General features: G+C 40.6%; 1 protein-coding gene across 1 annotated transcript in view; it reads left to right on the top strand.

The window, feature by feature from the left end:
• Nucleotides 1-15000, top strand: part of LOC138022424 (alanine aminotransferase 2-like) — a 31016-nt gene that overhangs the window by 1572 nt on the left and 14444 nt on the right. The window contains exons 2-4 of the mRNA XM_068869550.1: nt 477-563; nt 11227-11335; nt 12074-12204. Of these exons, the coding sequence (XP_068725651.1) occupies nt 477-563; nt 11227-11335; nt 12074-12204 (327 nt within the window). The remainder of the gene's footprint in view (nt 1-476; nt 564-11226; nt 11336-12073; nt 12205-15000) is intronic.

The raw sequence follows: 15000 nt of genomic DNA, 5'->3' as shown, positions 1-15000 counted from the left end.
TCAATGTCACACATTGTAGGGTTCTTGACGGTGAGTGTCTCAACTCTTTTTGCAATTGCTTGTAGCTTCATAATTAAGTGCTTTTCCACTATAAGCAAAGCATTTACATTTACATTACAAGTCACTGTAGCAATGGGAAAGCGCAGGAAAAACATCTTTTATTTTGTCTTTAGTTGCTCGTATCTCAAAAACAAAACTTTTGACCTTCATTTTTTATTGCTTGAAAGTGATCAGCTGGCCAAGATGGAACTTACTGCATAGGTTTAAAAAATTCTATGCAGTGGGTTCAGAGCCACCTTAAATCTGTCATTTTTAAGGTGGACTCTAAATCTGCTCCACAGCATTTTTTTAAAACTATAATTTGCCAAAAATTGGCCTTGTGACCACTCAATAATTTTACCTCTTTTCAGTTGACTTTATAAACATTTTCTTTTTGTGGAGAACTTGAAATTAATCTTGATGTTATATTTTGTTAGGGTGAAAAGAAACCTTTCAATGAAGTCATAAAACTATTTGGAGACCCTCATGCATTTGGACAGCAACCCATTACATCTTTAAGACAGGTAGATAATAATTACTGTATTATAATTTTTTTGCTGGTGGTATCATTATAACATGGCATATTATGTTACATGTTCATGCATCATAACAGATGTGTTATATAGCTGAATTTTTTCCCCGAACAGGGCACGCTCTCATTGGTTACTTTGGGGTCACATGACATCTAGCACTAAAACTCTTTCCCACCAAAAGTCTCTGAGCGGGCAACAGTGCAAAATATGTGACGTCAGAGAGTAAGAGTGCACTGTTACCCGCGAATGTTGACCAATGACCGCCTTTGCTGTTGCCATTGCATTGAGATTCTTGGGAAACAAAGTCAACTGCTTCCCTCGGGACCAGTCATTACATGTTTAGTGTCAATGGGGTAAAGCTGTGGTCAGTACACTGTTCGACACTTACATTCCTACTAATTTACTCTTTGGGCAACCAGTTTTGCTTTTCTGGTTGCCCGTGGTTTTTTTTTCTGTTGTCCACCTTCTAAAGGCCTGTTGCCCACTCAAACTCAAAGGAGGCTTGTAAAGTGTCAATTTTGTGTAAAATGTGTGTCAAATGGGTTTGACAGACCAATGCGACTCCTGCTGTGTATCCATGGTGTTCTAGTAGCCTTCACAGTTTTGCTTTGACAAGCATAATTATCTTTAAGCAATTTTTCTTTTCTATATGAGATCAAGGGATTTTTTGATTTCTCTCTAAGATTAGGCTGGTGTTACGAAAAATAGTATTGCGTGACAAGCGTTACTTTCTAGACGCTTCGCGAGAGTTCGTAGTTTGTTTATTTTTAGGTTCATGCGTAAGCGTTTCTAAATCGGTGTGTTTTGTAATCTTCCTATAATTAGATTGATTACTAATTTAGAAAGTTCTAGAAGTTTATTGTCCGAGTATATAAGTAGACGAGTCCAAGCGGAGTGTTTTTTTAACTAGTTTTTCACAAGCGAAGAGAGTTGGCGTTAGCCGTGTTTATTCAAGTGTGACAGAAGCTGTGTGCATTCAAGTTGGCGGAGGCCGTGTAAGTTTGTCGAGTACGTGTTATTTAGAGTTTACTTCGTGGAAACTACGTTCGTTTTTGGAATAAATCTTCTTGTTGTTGTTCCGACAACCCTGCGTTCAGTTTAGTTTGCAAGCTACCTTTCCTCAAAACATTCGAACTCGTAACATTGGGGGCCTGTCCGGAGAGGAATTCATTTGTTTGCCGACTACAGAAACCAGGAAAGGATCACAACTTGGAAGGAAGTAGCTGCGCTGTGAAAAAAGTTGTAGCGAGTGAAAGAGCCGTGGAATTTTAGTGCTGTGAAAATGGAGAAATTTATTCAGCTTGGCGAAAAGTTTGGTCTGGAAGGAGAAAAGCTGCTTGAATTTGTGCGTGAACAAGAAGAAAAAGAACGCGAAGAGAAACGTAAAGAGGAAGAAAAACAAGAAAAACGCAGACAATTGGAAGAGGAAAGAGAGGAGAAACGTAGACAGCTTGAAGAAGAAAAAGAAGAAAGACGCAGACGACAGGATGAAGAAAGGGATGCGAGACGTCAGGAAAGAGAAGTTAGGAAGTTACAACAGGAAGCTGACCTCATGAAACAGAAAGAAGCTATTGAAACGGCAAAAAGAGAACACGAGTTGGAGATTGCACGTTTGGCTGTGGAGAGTGCTGACGGGCGTCCTGAAGTGAGAGAGGATCGGGCTAAGGCACCTAAACTCCCCTCGTTTGTTGATGGTAAAGACGATTTGGACGCGTATTTGCAGAGGTTCGAGAGATTTGCCGAGACAGCTAAGTGGAAAAAAGATGGATGGGCATCGAAGCTCAGTGCTCTGTTGTCTGGACGGGCACTAGAAGTGTATTCACGTCTATCGGAGGACGCAGCTAAGGATTATGACAGGGTAAAGATTGCGTTAATGAAGAGATATGACCTTACCGAAGACGGCTATCGTCGAAAATTTAGAGCATCCAAACCAGAAGTTGACGAAAGTCCGGAGCAGTTTATTGTGCGACTGGACAGATACCTGTTACGTTGGCTAGAGCTTTCGGATACTGCGCGAACCTTTGATGGTCTTAAGGACTTGATCGTGAAAGAACAATTTATTGACTCTTGCCCTAAGGATTTGGCAATTCACCTGCGAGAAAGGGCACCTGAGACCCTAGCAAAGATTGCGAAGATCGCTGACCAGTACTTGGAGGCTCATGGTAAACATTTGTTCAGCTCAGCGGGCAGAAAGCCAACAGTGCAGCCTGAGAGGGACGAAGCCAAGAACATGCAGATTAATCCACCAGCTCTGCATTGCTTTAAGTGCAACACCCGAGGTCATAAAGCTGTCAACTGCCCAACCCTAACAAGAAAGTGTTTCCTATGTGGTAAGCAGGGACATGAAGCTAGAAACTGTCGATCAGGTGGACGCAGATCAGGAGGACAAAGTAAGGATGGTAACCCTGTGCAGCGTGGTCAAGTAAGTGCCAGTTGTCTAGTTCAACCACCTGAGGTTAAACCTACTGATGAAGAAGTTAAGGCCTGTATTAAAGATGATAAGTTGCTGTTAGCCTGTGGTAAGAAGATTCCATTGTTGAGTAGTGCTTGTGTTGAACCGTTGACTGGAGTGAGAAGTAAAATGCCTGTCGTGAAAGGTAGAGTTGGAGAGAAGCCTGTTGATGTCCTGAGAGATACTGGTTGTAGTGGAATTGTAGTAAAGAGGGAACTTGTGTCTGAGGATCAGTTTACTGGCGAATTTAATGTTATGCTGCTCATTGACAATACGGCAAGGAAAGTTCCCATCGCAAAGATTGATGTTGATACACCTTATCTCAAGGGCCAAGTGGAAGCGCAGTGTCTTCCCGATGCTGTTTATGATTTAATTATCGGTAATGTACCAGGCGCAAGAGCCGCTGACGACCCAGACCCAAGCTGGCAAGTTCCTGTACAAGAAGCATGTGCTGTAACCACAAGAAGTCAAGCTAAGAAAGCTGGAGAACATATTCCGTTGAAGGTACCAGATACAAAAGAAAGTCCTGTAGTTGATAGAGAAAAGCTCAAGCAAATGCAGCGTGATGACGAGAGCCTACAGAAATTTTGGGAGAAAGATGACGTAGTTGTGAGAGGCCAGGCTGAGACTTCATTTGAAGTGAAAGGTGGAGTTCTGTACCGCGTCTACAAGCACCCTTATGTGAACAGAGGTAAACCCCTGAAGCAGGTTATGGTTCCTGTGCAGCTGAGAAGTCGAATAATGGAACTAGCGCACGGATCGATCATGGGAGGTCACATGGGAATAAAGAAAACGACTGATAAGATTCAAAGCGCGTTCTATTGGCCAGGCATTCAAGGGGACGTGACTCGTTATTGCAAGTCCTGCGATGTATGTCAGAAGACAGTTAACAAGGGTTCCGTACCGAAGGTTCCCCTAGAGAAGATGCCATTAATTGACAAGCCATTTAAGAGAGTAGCAATCGACCTGGTTGGACCTTTTGTTCCCCCGAGTGAGAACGGTCATAGATATATATTGACATTGGTCGACTTTGCAACTCGTTATCCTGAAGCTGTCCCGTTGAAGAACATTGATACTGAGACTGTGGCAGAAGCGTTGGTGGATATCTTTAGTCGTTTGGGAGTGCCTGAAGAGATCTTGAGTGACCTTGGTACGCAGTTCGTCTCTGAGTGTATGAAGGAAGTGACGCGGCTTTTGAGCATTAAACAGTTCACCACGACTCCATATCATCCTATGTGTAATGGCCTGACGGAAAAGTTTAATGGAACAATGAAGAGCATGTTAATGAGATCGTGCAGCGAACAGCCAAGACAGTGGCATCGCTATATTAACCCGTTGCTGTTTGCATATCGTGAAGTTCCTCAGGAGTCTACTGGTTTTTCGCCGTTTGAGTTGCTGCATGGAAGAGCTGTCAGAGGACCGATGTTTATTCTCAAAGAGCTTTGGACGAAAGAGTTGGAGGAGCCTGAAGTAAAGAACAGCTATCAGTATGTGTTCGAGCTACGCGAGAAGCTTGAAGATACCCTCAAACTGGCGCACACCGAGCTTCAGAAAGCCCAGAACAAAGGCAAGCATTATTACGATCGAAAGACTAAAGTCAGGAAGTTTGTACCTGGAGATAAAGTGTTAGTGCTGCTACCGACCGACCACAACAAGCTCCTAATGCAGTGGAAAGGTCCATTTGAGGTTAGTGCTGTAGTTGGTCTCAATGATTATAGAGTGAGAGTCAAAGGAAAAGAGAGAGTTTACCATGCTAATCTACTGAAGAAGTATTTTGAGCGAGAGGATCCTGTTTCCGTTGGAGCAGTTGCTGTTGAAACGAACGCTAACATTTGTAAGAACGAACATGTTGATAGTGAAGTAGAAGAAGTTGACCCTGTGGATAGTACTGATTTTCTGGAGATTGGTGGTTATGTCGCAAAAGAGTCTGTCAATGATGTGACCATAGGAGATAACCTTTCTCATGAACAAAGAGCAGAGTTCATGGATCTTGCAAATGAGTTTCAAAGTTTGTTCACAGAAGCCCCAGGCACAACAAGTTTGGCTCAGCATCATATCAAGCTTACATCCGACCAACCAGTTAGATCAAGACCATACCCAGTACCGTATAGCTTAAGAGAATCGCTGAAGAAGGATATTACAGACATGATGAAGATGGGAGTCATAAGAGAATCAAGTTCGCCGTATGCTTCGCCTGTTGTAGTTGTTAAGAAAAAAGACATTTCAAATCGTGTGTGCGTGGACTATCGTAAACTGAATAAGTTAACCGTGTTTGATCCGGAGCCTATGCCAACTGCTGAGCATTTGTTCCAGAAGTTGAATGGTGACAAGTATTTTAGCAGATTATCTAAGCAGAGTAGAGGAATAACTTAAGAGACACTGGACTGCCTCCTCAGTTGGTACTATCTAACTAATTTTTCGTTGTGAGTAGAAATTTAGGAAATTTCTTCTCAAGAAGGGGTTATGTTACGAAAAATAGTATTGCGTGACAAGCGTTACTTTCTAGACGCTTCGCGAGAGTTCGTAGTTTGTTTATTTTTAGGTTCATGCGTAAGCGTTTCTAAATCGGTGTGTTTTGTAATCTTCCTATAATTAGATTGATTACTAATTTAGAAAGTTCTAGAAGTTTATTGTCCGAGTATATAAGTAGACGAGTCCAAGCGGAGTGTTTTTTTAACTAGTTTTTCACAAGCGAAGAGAGTTGGCGTTAGCCGTGTTTATTCAAGTGTGACAGAAGCTGTGTGCATTCAAGTTGGCGGAGGCCGTGTAAGTTTGTCGAGTACGTGTTATTTAGAGTTTACTTCGTGGAAACTACGTTCGTTTTTGGAATAAATCTTCTTGTTGTTGTTCCGACAACCCTGCGTTCAGTTTAGTTTGCAAACTACCTTTCCTCAAAACATTCGAACTCGTAACACTCTGACATTAGGCTGGTTTTGAATTAAATGCCATTTATCCAATCGTATTTATTCCAAGCTGCTTAAATTGCATGACAAAAGGTGGAATTTTTTTCTGTGCGCGTGAATCTTAGCGCAGTTGGCTGTGCGAATTAAACTGGGTTATATTGTAACAAGCATTCCTTTTGCTTTCCAATCCATTTTGAGGTTTGTACCTGTCCAGTATATTTCTAACAGAATTGCAAAGAGATGTAACATTGTTTATTTTTTATTGTGTTTGCACTGACTACGTCATATTACTATAGTCACTTTCTAAGTTGCAAATCAAATCGTTCCGCAAAATATTAGTCAAACAACAATTCTGATTGCCCAATCGGGCAAGTCTTAGAGTTATTTTACTTGCCGACGGATGTATTTTGCTTGCCCCAATCAGGCAAGCGTTAATGTCAATTAAACACTGCGGTAAACAGTTTTATTTGTAGTAATGTCAGAGGGACTGGAACAACCAATTCAAGAATTTAATTTGCAAAATTAGAGGTTGACTGCAAGCTATATTAATTTTTCTCCTCCAGTCTTTTTGAAATGTTTGCCCTCAAATAGATAGAAACAAGTACTTGGTTTGTTGACAAGGCCTTAAATGAGGAAGCGGGAAAAGAGAATTAGCAAATGTTGACAAACTTGAGTCCTATCGAAAACGCAAATAACCATGTTCCTATTTAAAACTTACTTTTTAATTCCTCCACTAGTATCACACTTCCCACTGTATCACTGGCTAAAAACCTGTTTCGAAAAGTGGCTTAATACAGAAAAAAAAGTATTGTGCTATTCAAAAGGTAATAAGATATTTTGCAAGACAGCGAGCAACAGACCAAAGTTTATCCTACTCAAACTTGAAGCCTAGGAGATGCACACAACCAAATTCAAAAATTTAATTAGCAAAAATAGAAATTGACTGCAAGCCACATTAATCCAGAGTGGCTTCTAGTCCAATCTTGTTTCAAATTTGCCCGCAAAAACATAGAAACAAGATTTTGGTTTGTTGACCAGATCTTAAGAGAGGAGGAAAAGAAATGAGCAAATGCTGGCAATTTAACCTGTTGATTCCAGCCGAGGAGACCACAAGCAAAGATAAAATCAAAATTAAGAAGTCTTTTTGTCCTTTTAATTTCTTAATGTTTGGCCATACAGCTGTATAAGAAACACCTTATTACACTCACATTCAAGATGTTTTAAACGAATGACCTCTGTCCTAAATCTTTTTTTATTATAATCATGAAAGATGTGTTAAAATTAGCTTGTGGCTTTTTTAAGCAATTTTATCTCAGTAAATATTTTGACATCTTTTATTTTAATAACTACATTTTGGGTGAGCATGTTGCTCAGGTGTGGTAAGAAACACCCAAGTCTTACAATTTATTTGTCAAACTGGAGGTCATCCAGAAAATAGCGTTGTGCATTATGTACAATATTGGTTCCACAACTTATGAGGAAGCATTAAATTGAGCATAACTCTCTCCCCCTGTGGAAAGGTGACATCCATTTTCATGTTTCACATATTTTAAAAAATTATGAAGAGGGCGTAACATCTAATACACTTTAATCTACCATAGACACAACAAGAAACTATTTCAAAAAAAGAAATAGTGTTTCGTTTCCGGAATGGTAAGGGAAGGAGAAAAGATGAAATACTGTAGTGTTGGTCCCTCGGTCTGTCATATTTATTTCGCTTCGTCTGTTGAAACTCTTGAGAAATATATTAACCGACCATGAAAGAGAATAAGAGATACTTGTTTATTTGCACAATACATCGAGCCATAAAGGCTACAAAATTACCCCTTTAACCTTCAAATGCCGCTGCGTTTTCCGTGACTCTTCCTTTACTTGACATGTGAGACTACATGTGTTTGCCAGCATTATGATTTGTTTGTACGTCTCATAGATGTTTAGATTTTCAATTACAAACTCTGTTTTGATTCCAGGCGTAGTCAATCGATAAACCGATAATCGATATCTATCGAAGATGGATATCGATTTCCGATACCAATTGATTTATTATCGATTGTTATCGGAAAAGATTGTTGTCGTTTTACAAGTTAATCATCGACACAATGCTGTCTGTATGGTTTTATTGACTCATTCAATCATCATAGCATGCAATAGGTTTACAATTACATGTATCAACAAAATACTATAGGATAAGGAAGAAAAACAATAACAGGAACGATTGGTCTTTTTATCGATCTTCAGCTTCAGCTCAGTTCATAATACAGGAAGAAGAAGAAGTTGTGGCCAAAGTAGCAGTGTGCAACCCTCGGCTAGTCTCGTTATAGCAACGCTATAAAGATGAAGCAGAATAAACAACAAAATCAATGTTTTTATGATTTCGCATTTAGAAAGAAACGTAAGAATAAATCACAGAGTAAGCAAGAAATAAAAATATATCCAGTAGCACAGCTATAATCACTTTGTCGCCATAAACATCGACCTGGAACAATACATGCATGCAGAAGAAGAAGCAATTTCCTGTGTTTTTCGTCGTCATAAAACAAGGGTTCCACCCACGAATAGTGATACAAGACTGTATGGTGTGATTTTCATAATAGCGATCATCGTTACGTGGCATATCTTGATCATTGGCTTAGGTGAAGATTTCAAACTATTTACCTCAAGAATTTCGTGATCACTGGGTACTTCTGCGTGTATACTAAATTCGATTACCGAGGCGATAAAAAGTCACGGGACTTAAGCCTGTTGTCCTATACTCATCACGTTTTGGATACCCTTAATAGGTGGCTTAGATAAAAGCAAGATCCTGCCCGAGCAATAGATAAAAAGATCTTTTTCGGTCCTATTATGTCTGTCTCAATCAAAGTTAGTTTTGTAGGCGAACATAAGAAAGAGATTTTAGACCTGTTAAGAAAATTCACAGCGGATTACACGATCCGTGTTGACATTGAAGAACTTCTGCCGACAGAAAAGGATAACGATAAGACTAATGCCAGCAAAGATAACCAAACCTGCGATCAACCAGAGGAACTCCAAGCACAAATTTTAGTTCCCAAAGAGATTGCGGCCAAAGTTAAGAGACCAACAACGTCGGTCAAGTATTGTTCGCCAGCAAAGTGCTTGACAGAGCTCAACCACCTTCACAGACTTGATTAGAACTGCGCCGGAAACACTACCACGTGGCCATGGGAAAAGGCTTTGGGAGCAAATGCTCAAGTTTTTGTCCAATCCTCAGCAAAAAAAAAAAGAATTGCTGATGCTTGGCAACAAGCGTAAGTACTTTTTTTGCTGGTCGGTCTGTGTAGGTTTCAGTTATAGTCGATATTGAAATAATTGAAACCCTAGTCACCTGCTTTTTCGGTCTAATCTAGGAGCAGGACATGAGAAAAATGGTGAAGATCCAACATCCAAAGAGAAAAGAGCCACCGCCTCCTTTGAGCGCTGGCAACTTGTCGGCCTTGACAAACTTTTCATGGAGTGCGATGGGCACCCAAAGAAAAAGACTGGATTTAGCAGCTTCTTCTTTTAGGAAGGATGTCAAGCAGGTACTTGCTTCCTTCCCCAACATTTTTGTTTTACCGACCAGATTGGAATTCGTTTTGATGTGTTTTTATCCCAGGTTTGATTTTCCTCTATTTTTATCTCCCTCTTTTTAGGTGAATGTGTGGTTTCAAAACCACCGCCAAAGAGAAAAGAGCGGTTAATCGCTAATTGTTGTCCAAAAATCAGATTCTATCATTTGTATCGGCAATTATTGTGACAATTTCCAGGGAAGTTCATTTTACGTACATTTTAACCAGGCGTGAAGATGTTTGTTTCTGTAGTGTACGTCCCCTTGTAAGCCATTGTAGCCTGTTTGAAGGCATCTTGAAATGTGAAAATTAAATACAAACCGTTTTCGTTTTAAATATCTCCTGTATTTCTCTACTCCAGTTCACTAGCCTGAGCGTTGTAGCCTGGTGGGCAAATGATAGACAACGCCACCAAGGCGCTACTCCCAGTATTCCAGGAGTACCAAACGTAAAAAAAAAAAATCTTCACGTGCCTGTTCAAAGACACCGACAACCCAGGAACAAAAAAAAAAAAGAGTTCGAGTTTGGCAAATACTACCGTCGTAAAATGTCTGCAAAAGGAATAATTTGCTTCCGATCTGTACTCAAAGGCCCTGAAAGGTCAGCATGTTGGTCAAAACCTAGCTCCTGGGAACATGTGGGAATGTCCTTGAAATGAAGAGAGAGGAAGGCAACAGCTACGACAGATTTGCTGTACAAGCACTGGATTGTTGGACGAGTTCAAATCCAGTTTTCCCGCTTGTTTTCCAAGCTAATAGACGAATACCACGGACAAATTACTTGGTATGTTTTACCATGGGTTTTATTAGTGATTTCAAGGTTTATTTATTTTTCAAGATAAAAAAAAAAAACAGGGAACACTTAACAACATTGTGTTAATTACGTTTGTTTATTATGCACAGTGAAATAACAGCTTCTGCCGAACCAAGTATGGTACAATGTACCTTATGCTGAAAGATAACAGTGATCTGGAGGGCTCCAATGTCCATGCATATATCGCATTGACTTGGCCGATGGAATGGGTGGACATGTAAAAATATTTTAAAACGCCAGAAAACAAAGTGGGATGAACACTCCGCCTTGACTAGATGATGAAATCGATAGTAAAATGCTTAACCTTAAACGCCTTTCCCGTATATTCGTTGACTAGATAGCAACGCCAGTCTTAGTGATATGTTTGAAATAAACACTCTTTTGGATTATCGACTGTTATCGATAATCATCGATTATTATGGATTATTATCAATTGTCATCGATTTTTGCCAATCGATAAATATCGATTTTTTTTTCTGTGAGTTCGATTGTGATCGGTTTCCGATATCAATCGATAGCAATCGGCGATTGATATCGATTTCTATCGATTGACTACGCCTGGTTTGATTGGCCACTCTACCTCACTATGTAAATACTTCACCCTGAAGTCAAAATAGATACGTTTCGTTTCTGAGGAAACGAAAAAAAAAAGTGCAACAATGACTACAAACCTCACTAATTTCTTTGCTGTGCTGAGACAAAGTGGTTAGCAATGGAACAGCATATGTGATTTTTTTTTCTCTAGTACGCGTGATATCATTAATTTTGCTACCTCCTTGAATTAGGAACAACGCATTGCTAATCTTTCCCTTGGGTCAATGTACTACATTCACCTTGTGTCACACCCTCAGGCACAGTAGCATTCGAAACCTCTTTTGATCAAGAAGACCCACCCTCTTATTCAGATTTCTTGACAGTTTCTTTCATGCCTCCTCTGTCCACATTTTCTTGATGACCCAAGTTATCCACAAGATGTCAAAGAAAGAGCTCGAAGGATCCTTAAAGCGACACCAGGATTTGCTGTTAGTGAGTATCTTTATACAAGATTGGACTTTAGCCAGATGCTCATGACCCGGAACTTAACACCTCCATATCTCTCCGTAGAGTTATGAGCAACAAAGTATTGTAGTTCACACGAAATTAGCTATTGTAGGGTAATGTGAAGTGCTAGTTTTCTAACCATGTAAACCATGTGATCGTTTGCCCTACTAATGGAATTGGGCCCACACAAGGACAGAGAAAAACTCTAACCAGGCTGGGAATTGAACCCACGACCTTCGGGTTAGATCACCGCTGCTTTACCGACTGAGCTACAAGGTCAGACAGGAACAGGTTGTGGCAATTGAATATGTCAATTTCACGGCAATGAATATGTACAAGTACAAGGAAGGGTTAATCAACGCTCAGTGCCTCAGTTCACATAGCAAAGGAATCAATGAAAGATTGAAGCAATGAGGTAGTGAATCCATCAACATCTCGGTCTCGTAAGAAGATCACCTCAATCATGTGAGATGACCACTGTAGGTGCTCTTCAGAGCCTTTTGTTTTAAGCAGGGTAGAAACAATGCGAAAGAGCTGGTTAATTTATGTCACTGTAAGAAAGTTAGAGGATAAGGAACAGTTCATTTTACTGAAAGACTTGTTTGGATTTATCCAATATATTAATAGTTAAATAAATATTGTGTACTTATTGTGTACGTAAGTGTACTTAAGGCCTTTCCAGAGTCTTTTTCATCTCTTTGATTCCTGTTTGTTTCTGAAAAGGTTCCTACACGATGATCCCAGGGATGAGAATTATTCGCGAAGACGTTGCCAAGTTCATTTCCAGAAGAGATGGTTATGCAGCTAACCTGGAGGACATCATCTTGACAAGTGGAGGAGCACATGGAATAAGGGTACACGGTTTTGTTCCTTCTACACATTCGCCTTTAACTGTGGGGGTTTATTCACAAAGTGACCAGCTCACTATTGGCTTGATAGCTCAATATTAGGAATCTTAAGCACGGAACGGTTTTGAGCCACGGATGGAAACTGGTGAGGAAGGGAAAGAAACGGTGTTTGCTTTTTATACGTGGTCTATCGACCACTTATTTATTTTTCCAAAAGGTTTTTACAATTGATTTTTGTGGTCAATTCTAGGGTTTACAAAATGTTTTATAAACAAAGTCAATCCCAATATGAGTTCATGTCCGATAAGCGTAGTTCCAGATCCAGTAGGTGTCAAGACCAATCCAACGTTCCAAGGAGATAAACTTAGCACAGCGTACGTTGATGGCAAATTGTGTTTTAAGAAATAATCTTGTCCTAGCCTGTGCGGTCTGGTTGCCAAAAGTTCCAAATAGTTTTTCAAGCACAAACGTGCGAGTCACGGCGAAAGGCGAGATGGTCGTGAGACCCGAAGGCCCCCCAGCTATATTGTGGGGGGGAGCCCGGGAGAATAGGGGTGGGTGGGGTACGGGAGGCGGGAGAAAAAAGTGCCGGAAGTGGGAAAGAAATGCAAAACGCTACTTGTTGTCATTTATTAATGTGTTAGAATACTTAAGAAACAGGAAGCCAATCTGACTGAGCAATCAAGCAAACAAAAACAGCCTGCGAACGCAGACGTATTTCCGGCGGTCGTTCCTCTCCCCCGAAAAATAGCGTCTACAAAACCGAGCTGCAAAACGATTTCTGAATTCTTAGCCAATCAGAATTAGGCTCATAAATCTCCAGAACCAACGCGCAATGTTTTGTCAATTTACCTACACGATGTGGAAAGTCCTTGCCTGTGGTGTTTTGGACGTTGCGGTGCTCTTCTGGGAAAAATATTGTGATTGTGATTTACCCATTACCAATTCTTTTTGGAATGTTTTAGTAGGATATTCTACAGTAAGATGTCCTTTGGTCACCTTTTCTTTGACTCTAGAAGAGACAATGCCTTCAAGTTAGCGCCTTGAGTTTGCGCTTAAATTAGGAAGCGGTGTTGATGTAAATATTTATACATTAAGCTTTCACGGAAACTGGTCTCGGTGGTGCAAAAACAAGCGCTAGGATCGGTGAAGGGCTAAGAATCCCCAACGCAATCCAGCTTATGCATACTCCGGGGCTTAAACGGCGCTCGGGCCGATTTTACTGGTTGCTTTCCTGGATATTTTTACTACGGCGAAACATTCGAGCAAGCGTCACCAAAACTCAAACATTTCTTCACCTCCAGTGCGCTGCTTTAATCTTAAGCCGATCTCTTAACTCGAAGAGTAATGTCACCGCGAAACTGTCTTTTCATTTAGTCCTCAAGCTCGTCCACTTAACGTACGTATTTCTTGTATCGTAGCGGTCGATAATAGCATTTCGTGCGGTAGTTAGCCCACACAAATCGGCTCGAAGTATCGAAGAGGAGATGTTCAAAACACTCTTACCAAATACATTTACCTTCTCCTTTGCATCCAAACATTTTGTCCGTCAAAGAATGGAACATTGGCCACCGCAGGGAATTTTAATTCTTTGCCATTATTTACTCATAGCTGATCGTTTCGAAGGTTCACTAGTGACAACGATAACACGAATTACGCGGAGATCACCCGACTCTCTGTTCTCTCATACAACTGTGATTGGCCAAAAGAAAAAACAAAAGCAGTTACGTCACAGAAATCGTTTTGCAGCTCGGTTTCGCAGACGCTATTTATTCGGGGGAGAGAAACGACCGCCGGAAATACGTCTGGCTAATAAAAACATAAGTCATGAACTGTCAAGCGGCTGTCGCGTAGCTGACACGTAACTGCGGCAAGCCGAGCAAAGTGAGGCGACTTGATTATATAGATGTCGTCAAAGACCATTTTAATAGGGCTTAGTATTTTTCGGTGCGCTAGTGAAAGGTCCATGCATGGAAGACCTTCAGGGAGCTTGCTCCTCATGACCGTGAATCAGAACGGACTAAAGATTTCACCACGTGGTGATGTTTGGGAGCAAGTTCGTCATATCTCACTTCCATATTTTAATGACTTTAACTGCATGATCTCAACAAACTTCGGACTGATTCCTGCAAACGCGTATTTATCAGAACACGAGAAAATTCAGAACTGCAACTATTAAGACCGTCGTCACTTAAAGAGGACGTCAGAAACAAATCTGACGTGAACATGGACTGAAATGATAAGGATCTCAAACAAGACAAACAAGAAAGTCAAATAATTTCATTAAACTGAGGCCTCATGAAAATGGTAATCTTGGGCAAATAATTTTAAAACAAAGGAAACACCTACGAATTTCGTAGCTAAATCATTGCAATAGCCATTCAGGAACGCTCATTTTCGAAAATAAACCAATCAGATTGCCAAAACGTTATAGACAACGCTTGCTCTACTTTCTTTGTGTCATGATCTTGGTAACACCATGAAATAAACATTTTCTTTTGCATTGAATGTTGTGGGAAAAAACAAATCGAATTTGTTGTGGACTCACGAGGCGCACAACGTTTTGACCTCTGCGATGAAGAATATCGCGTTGTCTATAGGAGTACAGACAACGCTGAACCACATTCGATTTTTTTATTCTACTCCCCCAGGATGGGGATGCTCTTCCATCGCAAGGGTACCCACCCAGAATGCAGCAAATTCTCAATACCTTTTCACACCCCTGGTTGAAGAGAGGCAATGAGAGAGTAAAGTGCCTAGTCCAAGGAACACAACGTGATGACCTGAAAATTCAGGAAGGTC

Source organism: Montipora capricornis, chromosome 10 (genome assembly GCF_036669925.1).
Source record: "Montipora capricornis isolate CH-2021 chromosome 10, ASM3666992v2, whole genome shotgun sequence".
Taxonomy (NCBI): domain Eukaryota; kingdom Metazoa; phylum Cnidaria; class Anthozoa; order Scleractinia; family Acroporidae; genus Montipora; species Montipora capricornis.
This window is presented reverse-complemented; position numbering and strand designations above follow the sequence as displayed.